The 11868-nt window shown below is 44.8% G+C and overlaps 4 protein-coding genes across 7 annotated transcripts in view; 3 read left to right on the top strand and 1 right to left on the bottom strand.

Annotated features, from left to right (window-relative positions):
* The first annotated feature begins 14 nt into the window (after window positions 1-14).
* Window positions 15-1716, top strand: cptp (ceramide-1-phosphate transfer protein). The gene is made up of 2 exons (XM_076983929.1): window positions 15-423; window positions 647-1716. Exons 1-2 carry the CDS (start codon window positions 311-313, stop codon window positions 1167-1169), a joined length of 636 nt encoding a protein of 211 aa, XP_076840044.1. The 5' UTR covers window positions 15-310; the 3' UTR covers window positions 1170-1716.
* A 168-nt stretch (window positions 1717-1884) lies between these two features.
* Window positions 1885-3711, top strand: ubxn10 (UBX domain protein 10). 2 transcript variants are annotated; one of them, XM_076984350.1, is made up of 2 exons: window positions 1885-1969; window positions 2248-3711. In XM_076984350.1, the coding sequence occupies exon 2, from the start codon at window positions 2256-2258 to the stop codon at window positions 3024-3026; it is 771 nt and encodes a 256-aa protein (XP_076840465.1). In that variant the 5' UTR covers window positions 1885-1969; window positions 2248-2255; the 3' UTR covers window positions 3027-3711. The 2 variants fall into 2 exon arrangements, with proteins under 2 accessions (XP_076840465.1, XP_076840464.1); XM_076984349.1 differs by having other exon boundaries at window positions 1893-2109.
* Window positions 3712-3811: 100 nt separating this feature from the next.
* ddx19a (DEAD-box helicase 19a) lies at window positions 3812-8811 on the bottom strand. Its single transcript, XM_076984348.1, has 12 exons — window positions 8619-8811; window positions 7905-7959; window positions 7753-7803; window positions 7321-7456; window positions 6978-7070; window positions 6602-6704; window positions 6178-6292; window positions 5887-6064; window positions 5498-5735; window positions 5205-5367; window positions 4827-5018; window positions 3812-4711 (listed from the first exon to the last, which is right to left on the bottom strand). Exons 1-12 carry the CDS (start codon window positions 8673-8675, stop codon window positions 4650-4652), a joined length of 1443 nt encoding a protein of 480 aa, XP_076840463.1. The 5' UTR covers window positions 8676-8811; the 3' UTR covers window positions 3812-4649.
* A 1789-nt stretch (window positions 8812-10600) lies between these two features.
* vwa5b1 (von Willebrand factor A domain containing 5B1) overlaps window positions 10601-11868 on the top strand; it is a 30894-nt gene continuing 29626 nt past the window's right edge. For all 3 annotated transcript variants that reach the window (XR_013122794.1, XM_076984374.1, XM_076984373.1), the window contains exon 1: window positions 10601-10910. The gene's annotated coding sequence lies outside the window, so the exon portion shown is untranslated. The remainder of the gene's footprint in view (window positions 10911-11868) is intronic.

Below are 11868 nucleotides of genomic sequence, written 5' to 3'. Positions count from 1 at the left end.
TTTAGCCAAACAACCCGGTTGGTTTGGCTACGAACAGCCAATCAGCTCCGCGCCGTGTTGATCACGTGATGCAACTTTGACTTGTGAGCCCTCTTAAAAATCCGGAAGAGTTCTTTTCATACATAGCAGTGAAACCGGTGGTGATTTCTACAGAATTATTATTTATTAACTTTTTAGGAAAATATATCGGCATATTTTCCCCGTTTTTATCTTTTTATTCGAATGTGATCTGTTAGGTCTTGTGGTTTTATTTTTGGGGCTTTTCGTATTCAGAATCGTTTCCCATTCTATGCTACCAGAATAACTGGAAATGGCAGATTGCTTCAGTCTTCAGAAAGTGGTTGACACGTATAAGTCCTGTCTTAGCGAAGACAAGGAGATCTACATCAACTATTATATAGCCGGATGGCGAGAGCTTGTGAGGTATGTGGTGTTCAAAAGTCGTGGGTTACTGTCCGATTGTTGGGCTACTCCAAGTAGATGTTAATAATGTCTGTCATGTCATCATGGTGAGCAGTCACATGGGAAATCACAGTGTTGTTCTAGTTTGTGGCGTTGAATAAGATTGAATAAGTTTCTTTAGGCTGTTATTACATTTATCTTTTCATATCACATTGATCTATATTGGTCTTCTTTCTGCCCTTAGTTTCATGAATAGCCTGGGTAGTGTGTTCTCCTTCATCTCCAAGGATGCAGTCAACAAAATTCAGATCCTGGAGAACTATCTGATGGGTGACAATGGGGTTCATTACCTTACTGCCCAATCCATGGTGAAATTTGAACTGGACAATGAGCTGGTGGACTTCAACCAGAGGGACAAGCACCCGGAGTCGGGCTGTCGGACCCTCTTACGGCTGCACCGTGCCCTACGCTGGCTCCAGCTCTTCCTGGAGCGCCTGCGCACCAGCACGGAGGAGAGCAAGACCTCCGTCATGTGCTCCGAGTCCTACAACGAGTCCTTGGCCCAGTATCACCCGTGGATCATCCGTAAAGCCGCAGGCCTGGCTTTCTGCGCCCTTCCCGGACGCGATGCGTTCTTTGAGGTGATGAAGGCAGGCAACCAGCAGCAGGTGGTTACCATGCTGGGAGAAGCCATGCCCCTCATCTCAGAAGTGTATCAAATCACAGAAGACCTATATGCCAAGCACAAGCTACTGGAGTTACCCTAGTTAGGTGGTATGTTTCAGCTCCGTTGGACAGCATCTTTCAAAAGCTCTTTAGTCTAACAGAGCCTTCAGAAAACACAGTCCGTTACAGCTGTGTGCATTTGCAAATTAAGATCCATGAAGCCAACGGAAGGACACAGTCCAGTGCTTTGTGATGTGCTCCATGGCTGTTTAATGTTAGTCTGTGTAATTGTCATTTATTTTATTTTTCCACATAGTCAGGAATAAATAGTTAATTAAATAATTGTGTATTTATTATTGGGTTAAAGGGAATACTGAATGGAATCAAATTGTGACATTCATATACATAGATATACATGTTTTACATATTGTCAATATTAAGGATGATTTTATTGTATCCCTTCACTTAAATATCAGCTATTATGCATTTTTGCAGTCTTTGCACTACCGTTAATCATATTTAATTATTTAAAAACGTGACACTGGAGCTACTGGATTTTACTATTGTAATGCTGTTGTGATGTGTAATGTTCGACGTTCACGTAGTAAACGATGAATGCAATATCCATATAACAAATATATTGTGTTAATATAAATATACAAATATATAAATACAAGTGTTGAGTCCAGCTTTGTGTTTAATGTATAAAATTAAATGTGACATTGTGGTCTCAAATAACATCTTTGACAGCCTGGCGCTGCACACAGCTCAACTGGTTACGAGCGGACGTCGTTGCCAAGGCAACGTTGTGTTGGCAACTCGAATGACGCCAGAGAAAATGTCGCCGTGCGTAGCTAACCAAATTTCCCTCAACCAAATAACTGGCTGAATAAAACGCAAGGTAACATTTATTCTTGGGATATTCAGGAGTGGATCGCCCCTCACGGTGCTAATGTAGTATTAGCGAAGCTTGTAGGTTTTCTAAGTTGGCCAGTTTGCCACCAAGTTGGCTTAGACAGGCTAACTAGCTAGCCTAGCTGGGTGAGTAGTGAGTTAAGCTTTATCTCTCACTCTGAATTAAAGTGAATTCACCAACATAAACACCAGCTGAAATGAGTGTAATTTAGGCTATGCCAATGTTATCTCACACACATTTGTTTTTGGGTGTACTGTTCATAGCGTGAAACATGCATGTGGCGAGACCAAAGTCCTCTAAAGGACGCACCAGACCCACAGGGTGTCCCGTCCAGGGAGGGGATGGATCTGGCTGTCACAGCTCTGCGTTTAACCCTCACCCTCCAGCGTCCCACACAACAGTTCGTCCCCGCACCGTCCTCCACCGCAGCAGCAAGCCAAGCGCAGACATACTAATGGACGTCTTCGAGAGTCCCCTGGATGTCCCTGTACTCTCCCTCAACAAGTACAAAGTGCTCCCCTCCATCGAGAAAAGGCCAGCAGGGAGTCCATCCACCACAGACGTAGAGGACAAAACCTCGAAGATACGTCTGTCCGACACAGACCTTCGGATGTGGCAAGAGCAGCTCCCGTCCTCCCAGTTCTTGTCCTCCCAGGCTGCACCCACGAGTGACCCGGAGATGGACGACATGTCAGAAGTGATGTGTGGTCCTGCTGCAGCACACCCGCTGTGGGTGGTGCCCGGGCACGCAGTAGGGGGTACAGGTGTAGGGGACAATAGAGACACGGATCTGCTGCTGGCTGTTCGAAGCCCATGCGGTCAAAGGTTCACGTGTCTTTTCCGACCTACGGACATGCTTCATGCTGTTGTAGCTGCTGCAGAGGCCAAATCTGGACTGCGTTATGAACACGCTGTAATCGAGACCATGGACGTCCCACGGCGGACCTTCAAGAACCTAACCATGACCCTGACTCAGTGTGGCATCTTCACCAAGTCGGTTTTGTGCATCAGTCTCGAAGACAGCACTACAGACACTTGTTAAAATCCCAGAAGATAAATCCTTAACATATTTTTAACCAATTGTTTAATAACTATAGCCTTATTTATTGAGTGGTAATGTGAACAAGTAAACATGATCACTCAGTACTGTTTGACTATAGGCTATATTAGATCAAGCAGAGTAGCAACAATTAACACTCATCTGTAGCTCAGGGCTTGTTTTATGATATAAAACAAATCAAATGAGCACTAACTTTTTCACCAAAAAGCAAATTTGAGTGTTTTTTTTCTTCTCAAAATGCAGTTCATGAAATGAAGAATTAAACTGCTCAAATGAAATGTTCATGCTACATAATGCTGGTCTCCCACATGGAGATGGCCATGTTTAAACTAGATTTAGTAGCGTCCGAATCTCAAACATCTGGGCCAGTAGGTGGCTCTGGAATCATTGTTTCATAATGTCCTTGGAAAAATACCTGGAATCATTTGATTGTAGTCATTAGAATTTAGAACTTTTTTTATAAACAAAAGGTTAGAATGCAGGGTGATCTGCATCTGATCATGCTCTTCTCTTGCTATCCATCTTCTATTCTTGGGAGGACAGTTAATAAAAATAAAAAAAGTAAACATAGCTGAGTCATATTGGATATGTAAATTAGAATATGTAAATTACAAACATTTACTCCTTTCCCTCCAATCACAGAAACATGACTTGTTTTCTAGCAGCGCTGGGCCATCTATATTGTTTACTATTTCAGTAAAAGCAATATACTTCTCACCTATGACCATGCTGGCTTCTGTTTGAAGAAACACACATTCACAAGCAAGTCAAATCTTAATTTGCTTTTTAGTACAACAGCAAAAATGCGTTAAACACAACACAATCTTCATCTTTAGAACTTTAACATCCTGAAATATGAAATTTGCATATTACATGTCACATGCTTCAAGTATGCTCAGTGCATATAATAGTGTAAGATCACAGTACGCTGGAGGAATGTTAGTGCTTTTGGAAAGTTGTCCAGGTCCGTTTAGTTCCTTGGAATACTGGTGACCTTAAGTGCAAGCTTTGAGCTACAGTCCCATGCCTTATTAGGTGTCCGTGTGCTTTCTGCAGCGCATCTGACTTTAGTCTTTTAAAGGAACGGCATTCTTCAGGCACATTGTTCCTTGTTCTCATATATAATCTCCCTACCTATGACAGCTTACGGATGTTACTTCAGGCATTATGTGTTAGAAACCAAACTGGTAATAAAAATTTCACAGAGCAGCACATTTCAAAACACAAACATTCAACTAGTCAAGCAAAACAAACAAACAAAAACTGCTCAAGCACCATATAGTTATAGAGTGAGCATTGGTCAATGTACTACAATACTCACTGACCCATTGCCGAAAATAGTGATAAATAGTTAGCTAAGCTAACTAAAAAAAAAAAAAAGTGCATCAGCCATGCACAAAACTTAAACTTTTCATCCATCAGCCAAGAATCAAGTTTCTTTGGCAAATTGGGAGCTCTCTTTTATAACTTTTCCTCCCTTTAAGTAACCTTTATTAATGTAAACAAATATTTACCTCAAAATAAGAACATAACCTTAAAGATGCAAACGGTCGATTGAGGAGGCAACTGTATAAACTGCTGTAGAGTCTGGGGCTCTTCATCACTTCAGTTGGCAATTTTTTCTATTTCGTCGAGGTCATCCGTATCCAGCTTCACTATCTTCTTATCTGAAAAGGAGATAATAATTAACATAGACAGAATTACCAAAAACCCAAAACAATCGGATGATTGCCTGTGAAATATTACTCGAGTCAGATATGACGTGTGCTTGAGGGGTCTTACTGAAATGCATCTCGATTGCTTTGAGAATGCCCATGCTGTAGTCGCTGTCCACCATGTTGATGGCCAGCCCCCGCTTGCCAAATCGGCCCGTCCTGCCAATCCTGTGAAGGTACGTCTCATTGTCGGGGTTTCCTTCACTGTCCAGAGGTAGGTCAAAGTTGATCACCACGGAAACTTGCTCCACGTCTATGCCTGCTGTCCCAAAGGCACAGTCTAGGTTAGGACCACAACTAAGGGAATTTGAAAATTTGAGCAATGATTCACACAAATACATACATATGAAAAGTATCTGTTGCAAATTTAGATTTTTTTTTTTCCCTGTCACAAAAAATGTTTTCAGGTACTGGATCAGAAAGCAAGAGCACAGTGAATACTCGCCTCGGGCACACACGTTGGTGGTTATCAGAACCTTCTCTTTACCTTCCCTGAAACGCTCAATGACCGCTGCTCTTTGCTCAACTGTCAATTCTCCACTCAGAAGCGCCACCTGGTGGCCTTCATTGGACATTTCCACAGCCAGCCAGGCTGCTATCATTCTGGTCTGTGGCACAAGGACAGGAAAAGATATGAGCAAATGTCCTCTAGTGAATAGGTGATGTCCTTGTTGATCAGGGAGCTACATTAGTATAACTATAAATATAAATGATTGTAAACCACGACAGCAGACTCACATGGCAGAAGATCATGGCTTGTGCGATGGTGATCGCCCCGTAGATGTTACAAAGCGCATAAAACTTGTCCTCTTTGTTGCGGCAGAGCACGTAATACTGCTTTATCGTGTCCAAGGTCTCCTCCTCCCTCTTCAGCTTGATGATGTTGGGATCAGGAACAACGCGCTCCGCAAACTTCCACACAGAGTCTTCGAAGGTCGCGGAGAAGAGCAGCATCTGACAGTCTCTGTTCAGAATCCTGCCAGACGGGTGCAAGCCGGCTGGCTCAATCAGTACAACCAGCACACAACGCATGTATCCGACAATACTGAGTCTATCTGGACGAGCATTTACAAAAGCATTTTTGTTTTTAACACCTTTACTGATTAAGTAAAGTAGAAAGGTCTTACCTTTGTATGCGGATGCTCTGGTCCTGATGGCCCTGCGTGGCGATCATGACATCGGCCTCGTCCAGCACGAACACAAGGATCTTCTTGGGATCAATCAGCCTGAGCTTGAAGATCCAGTCGAGCACAGTACCCGGGGTTCCGATCACTATCTGCTGTTGGATCCTCTTGCCCCTCTCCACTAAGAAAATTGCAGTGAAAGTTACCCAAATTCTAATCAGAGCCTTTAAAAAGCAACCGCACGGAGCTGGAGGACCATACGGTGGTTGTGAGGCCCATCACCAAGACCCGTACTTTTGTTACCACGAACAGCGTACGCCAGTTTTACTTCGGGGTAGAACTTTCCCATCTGCTCCACAACTTTGCCCGTCTGCACAGCGAGCTCATAGGTTGGAGAAATACAGAGGCACTGCAGGGCAGAATCACAACAGTAATATTTTTATAGCACAATGTAAATGCTAGCATATTGCATCACTATGGTCTATGGCCAACACAGCATTGCAAGGAAATCTGGGAATGAAACCAAGCCTTAAATTATACAACTAGCGTTATCTGAATGCAAATTTCCAAGGCTCAGTTTCATTTAGTTCTATTGTATAACTGACCTGGAATCAGCCTTACCATGTAAGGCAGTCACTTCCCACAGGTAAGAACTGTTCTGGCATTTGTGGCAACTAATTAAGAGCCACGCCGCGTAATTCTCAGTGCAGCTGCTCACCTGGGTCCACTTGTTTGCTGGGTCAACATGGCTTAGCATTGCCAGCACGAAGGCGGCGGTTTTGCCCGTGCCGGACTGGGACTGCGCGATCAGATTCTGGGGTCTACAACCAGAGAGAACACACACCAGCCATGACAAAAGAGCACCAGGTGCCCAATTCCAATACACAGGAGGGTTTTCACAACACGCTGGCAACACAAATGCAACGCGGTGCAGAGGACAAAATTTATATGGTGTTTGAAAGCTCAAATGCTTTTGGGAATTTGGTCCCAACAATGTGCAGGTGAGGTGTTGAACTGCTTTGGGTTATTTATCATAATGGATACTGTACTTTCCAGATGTTCATAAGTTATATGGAGAAGCCATGTGTGCTCACGGTTCTGCTAGCATCATAGGGAGAGCATTTTCCTGGATTTTGGAGGGTCTGTTGAAGCCCATTCCATAGACTCCTTGCAGGAGCTGAGGTTTCCTGTAATAACAGTGAAAATGTGATCATGACGAACTTTGATTGCACAATGAACGTACCATGACAATGAGTTGTGGGCTGGTGGGTACGATCTCAAACGCAAGAGGCCCAACTGACGTTCATGCATATCACATTTCTTAGAGGGAGCCATGCTACACAACAAGCCAATAAACACGGCTCAACTTGAAGTGTGATGATACGAATAAGAACTACAGCATTAACCTGACCCAGACAGGCCCATGTCAGAACTTACAGACGCAGCTCTTCGAAGGTCTTGACTGAGTAGAGTGGGGAATTTGGGTCTCTCTGGAGAACCTCCACTTGGTTTGTGTTGTTGACAAGACTGCACCTGATCAACTTATTAAGGAGTGACTGTGCGGCCCTGTCCTCTGGAACACAACAACGCAAAGCCATGAAACCTTTAATACAGCCATTCAAATACTGACGGAGTGGTAGCTCTATGCTGAAAAATTCTAAATCACTAAGAGAAAATAGTTTAAATCCTCTGCACATGTTCGCATTATGAGAAATCATTTTGAAATATCTTTATGTTAACAGCTTTCAAGGGTCTGGACAGTTTGTTGACACTTTTGATGATTAAAAGCAACCACTTTCACTGTACTGTACTCGGATCATATGGCAACCATAGAGATCATTCCCCAGCATCAGGAATCAGTGGACACACCTTTTTCTTCTTCACCAAATGTGTCACCATTTTCTCCAGGTTTTGTTGTTCCTGTACAAGAAAGAACCGACATTTAACTTAACTCGCACTGCAGAAATGGACCCTTAACATATTCAAAATGTGCTCTGAACATACGAAACCTGATCATGTACCATTCGTCTCAGCTCTGGCTCCAACAAACCTCCCTCCAATGTGCAAGGCTGCGATCTGTTTTCAGAAAGGAGGATGAATTAAAGCCTCATTAAAGCACGACACTCTGCACTGGTGGTGTCCTGTTGGGGCACCACTCTGCACTGGTGGTGTCCTGCTGGGTCACCACTCTGCACTGGTGGTGTCCTGCTGGGTCACCACTCTGCACTGGTGGTGTCCTGCTGGGTCACCACTCTGCACTGGTGGTGTCCTGCTGGGTCACCACTCTGCACTGGTGGTGTCCTGCTGGGTCACCACTCTGCACTGGTGGTGTCCTGCTGGGTCACCACTCTGCACTGGTGGTGTCCTGCTGGGTCACCACTCTGCACTGGTGGTGTCCTGCTGGGTCACCACGGCCACAAACGCGCACCTGACGCGTAGGGCAACAACAGCCCACAAGATGGCTGGCTAGTTACTGCACATCCGAGGCTAGCCTTTAAAACACATAGTTAACACTCCAGCACGTCCCTAGCTCATTTTTCAAAAGTTGAAACCTAGTTAGCAAACCCAATTAAGGCACTTTGCGGGGCGCATAGCCCCTCCCGTTTGAAACCAGTGCGAAGTTAGCTTGTTAGCTAGCTGGCTAACTGGCTAGCCACCGTCCAGTCAGGTGTCGCGCGCGTGCCGCCAACCTGCCGAGTCCTAACGGCCCGAGGGGCACAAAGTTACGATCTTACCCCCCTGGAGGCAGTTTCTTGTTCATCGACCGCCACAGCCCATGTGTCGGTGGCCATGGCTTCCTAAATTTTAACAGCTTGGTAAAAACTATCTGGACTACTTTTCAGGAGGCTGTCCGGCGCTGCGTAACCCCCTCGGTGTGTGCAACTCTTCAGCAAAGCGGGGTGATACCTGCCAAAATAACGGCTCATACCGCCGCCAAAAAGTCGTACTTTTAAAATTTATTTTGTGTCAACTTCATAATCCATTAAAAGACATTTTTTACGCCTATGTATGCTGGCTTTGACAATATTTATATAACAATATTTATGGATTTTTATTTATCCACCAACAAGACTCGCATCTGGAACTGTCTTAATTTTGACGGCAGACCAAGAGGACGCACAGTGGACATTTCCATCCGACAAACCCATTTTGTACAGTTTCTGTTCTGATTTACTTGTCATGATATATGATTCAATTCTGAAACGTTTGTTGCTTTCAGCATCATGCGATAAATCACAGTACATCCTGTCAATCCTAGTCTTTTTTTTTTCAGAAATCCACATTAAATATGAATTCATAGTATTTCAATACACAGCTTATCAGAAAAAAAAACATTAAAAAGTAAAGCTTTAGTAGTTTTACAGCATAAAAACATGTTTATTGAAGCATCTTTTGACATCATCTTTTATTATGAAATCTACATATATTGTTCAAGTTTAACTTTATTGCACCAATTTCGTTTTACACATTAGGCTACACATTCAGTTAAAGTGTTACCTTTTGTATTGGTACATTATGCTTTTATTACAACATACTGGAATTTGTGTTTATGACCGATAAAAGTAGCAATGACGATTTAATTTTAAGGATGTAAAAACTTTAGAAATTCTAGCAGAGCTACTTTATAGGCTATATCTGCTTTCCATTGCCCTTCATGTCCTAATATGATTTAGATTTTCCTTAGAGGTCTCTGTGGTAGCCACACTAGTTGAAGAATGTAAACTGTTATTAAACTGAGAGAGTATGTAAAATATTCACTTGATCCTTGAAAGAGAGAATCTCTGTTTCATGTGTATTACAATTGGGGTCTTAGCATTTGTCTTAGAATAGGGTTTAGAGGTGGTGTCCAGCATTATATCATCTGATGAGCATTTATTAGAAAAAGAGGTCTTATCTTTGCAGCAGTCCTCTACTGACATAATGTCCAGTGAATCTTACTGCATGTCATATAAAGAAATTTACCATTAGAGTCAAGATGGATTGAGCAAGAGAAAGAGGGAGGATAAGAGAGAGAAAGAGAGGGAGGATAAAAGAGAGAGAGAAATTTAATTTAATTGTGAAAGCTGAGATAAGCCAAACATCCTCCTCCTACTACACACACACACACACACACACACACACACACACACACGCAGACACACCAACCTGTTGTCTTTATGACGCTCTAGAGGCTCCATATTGATTGTCATGGTTACCTCCTCAGCAAAAGCAGATGGATCAGACGTGCCACAGTCGCAAAAATGCAAAGAGAGAGGAGAGGAAAAGACAAAAAAGAGAGAGAGATAGATAGAGAGAGAGAGAGCTGGAAAGAGAGACAGAGACACGTAGGGACATGGAGAGAGGTGGAGAATTTACAAATAAAAACACGTGTCTTGGAGGCCAAATGCAAAATGTGTGCTATGCTCTGGTTCAGCTCTGCCCACAGTGTGTGCTGTAGCATTTCATTAGAGTTGGAATCACCCACCTATCAAAAAGAACACATGAATATCCTCCCGGTCACTGATTGCGGTCAGGGGAAGGGGGTGGGGGGGAGGGGAGGGGGGGGCAGTGGGTGGTGCGTGGGCGAGGGGCTGGGGGAGTCAGAATGGATGCTAAGCTGTTGAATGAGGTGTGCATCAACCCCCCCCCCCCCCCCCCCCCCCCCCCAACTCTGGGCTGTGAGAGCTACTTTTTATAACCACATGTTGCTGTGCTGACTGGCTGCATTAATGTGCACACAGCTGCTGCTCACACACACACACACACACACACACACTCTGTCTCCATCTCTCCCTTCCTCCCTCCCTCATTCTTCCTCTTCCCCTCAGTTGTTTTGTCCATCGGTAAGAGCCAGCAGGCTTTCACTTAGAGTTTCAGCCACCTGTAACAGCTGATGGTCTGGCTACGCCATTCACCCAGACACCACTGCCAGGCAGCCAGAGAAAGAGCGGGAGTGCAGACGCTGGCAGACTGCTGGGCAAACCACTCCTTCCAAACGTAGCATGGACAGAGGTTACCATCATCTGCTTGACTGACACAAATGTGAGGTAAGACTGCAGCTTTATAAATTCTCCCAAGTCTCTAGTGACTGATGTGTGTGATGCAGTTGTTTCCTCATTTGAGCTTGTTTGCATTGTCTTTCGATAAGAAAGTGCAAGGAAGTACAGCATAGAGGTAACCAGACCCCCCCACCACCCCAAAAACCACCGTCACCACCAAGTGACAGCCTAAATCAGTCAGCCCTCTGCGCGTTTGAAGAATTCTCACACAGAGAGAATTCATCTAATTAGTTAACGAGGCGCAGAGGACTGAAGGGAAACAGAAGTAAACACGGTGGAGTGTTAAGGGGACGCGGTTGATGCGTGGCGTTGCGCGGATCAACAGGTGGCCGTCCCCGTGACGCCTCCTGGTCGTCTCCGCATGAATGGCAGGCGGAGGTGTTTACGACGGACGTTTGCGCTCGCACGTTAGGCTCTCGTCCCTGTCCGTGGGCGATCGTCCAGTCAGTCAGACCTCACGACAGCTGAGGAAGCAGACGCGTGCTAGAGCTCCTCTCCTCTAGGGCTCCTCTCCTCTCCAGCGCCGCGTGTCGAAGCAGCCTCCCTCAGCAAAGCCTGCTTGAAGCTAACTGAAATATATGTGACAGAAATAAGCACGGGGGGAAAATCCTGGGGAAGATGGCCTTTAATTGAATTCGTTACGGCCATCTGTTGTGCCCGACCTCCGTGCGCTGCAGTCGTCCCGACAGCGGAGCTGTAATCAATTAGTCGCCGGTTCCGTCCACTCGTCCCGCTCGCAGGACTGTCGTTGTTTTTACATGCAGTACCATGAAATTATGAGACCACTGCTTAGCTAGGAGTGATTTGGGACACATGCCCGCTGTTCCTCGGACACATGAGGGCAGTCTCGGTGCGGACTGGGGAGGTCTGTGTGTGTGTGTGTGTGTGTGTGGTGGGGGGGTGTTAACGTACCGAATCGTTGTGATTTTATAGTCAGAACGCAGCA

This window comes from Brachyhypopomus gauderio, chromosome 21 (genome assembly GCF_052324685.1).
Source record: "Brachyhypopomus gauderio isolate BG-103 chromosome 21, BGAUD_0.2, whole genome shotgun sequence".
Taxonomy (NCBI): Eukaryota; Metazoa; Chordata; class Actinopteri; order Gymnotiformes; family Hypopomidae; genus Brachyhypopomus; species Brachyhypopomus gauderio.
This window is presented reverse-complemented; position numbering and strand designations above follow the sequence as displayed.

Coding starts and splice junctions, on each gene's coding strand:
- cptp (XM_076983929.1), top strand. CDS start 311: ATGGCAGATTGCTTCAGTCTTCAGAAAGTGGTTGACACGTATAAGTCC. Junction 424..646: donor GGATGGCGAGAGCTTGTGAG/GTATGTGGTGTT, acceptor TTCTGCCCTTAG/TTTCATGAATAGCCTGGGTA.
- ubxn10 (XM_076984350.1), top strand. CDS start 2,256: ATGCATGTGGCGAGACCAAAGTCCTCTAAAGGACGCACCAGACCCACA.
- ddx19a (XM_076984348.1), bottom strand. CDS start 8,675: ATGGCCACCGACACATGGGCTGTGGCGGTCGATGAACAAGAAACTGCC. Junction 6,293..6,601: donor CAGCAAACAAGTGGACCCAG/GTGAGCAGCTGC, acceptor TCTGCCCTGCAG/TGCCTCTGTATTTCTCCAAC. Junction 5,736..5,886: donor CAGAGCATCCGCATACAAAG/GTAAGACCTTTC, acceptor CCCGTCTGGCAG/GATTCTGAACAGAGACTGTC.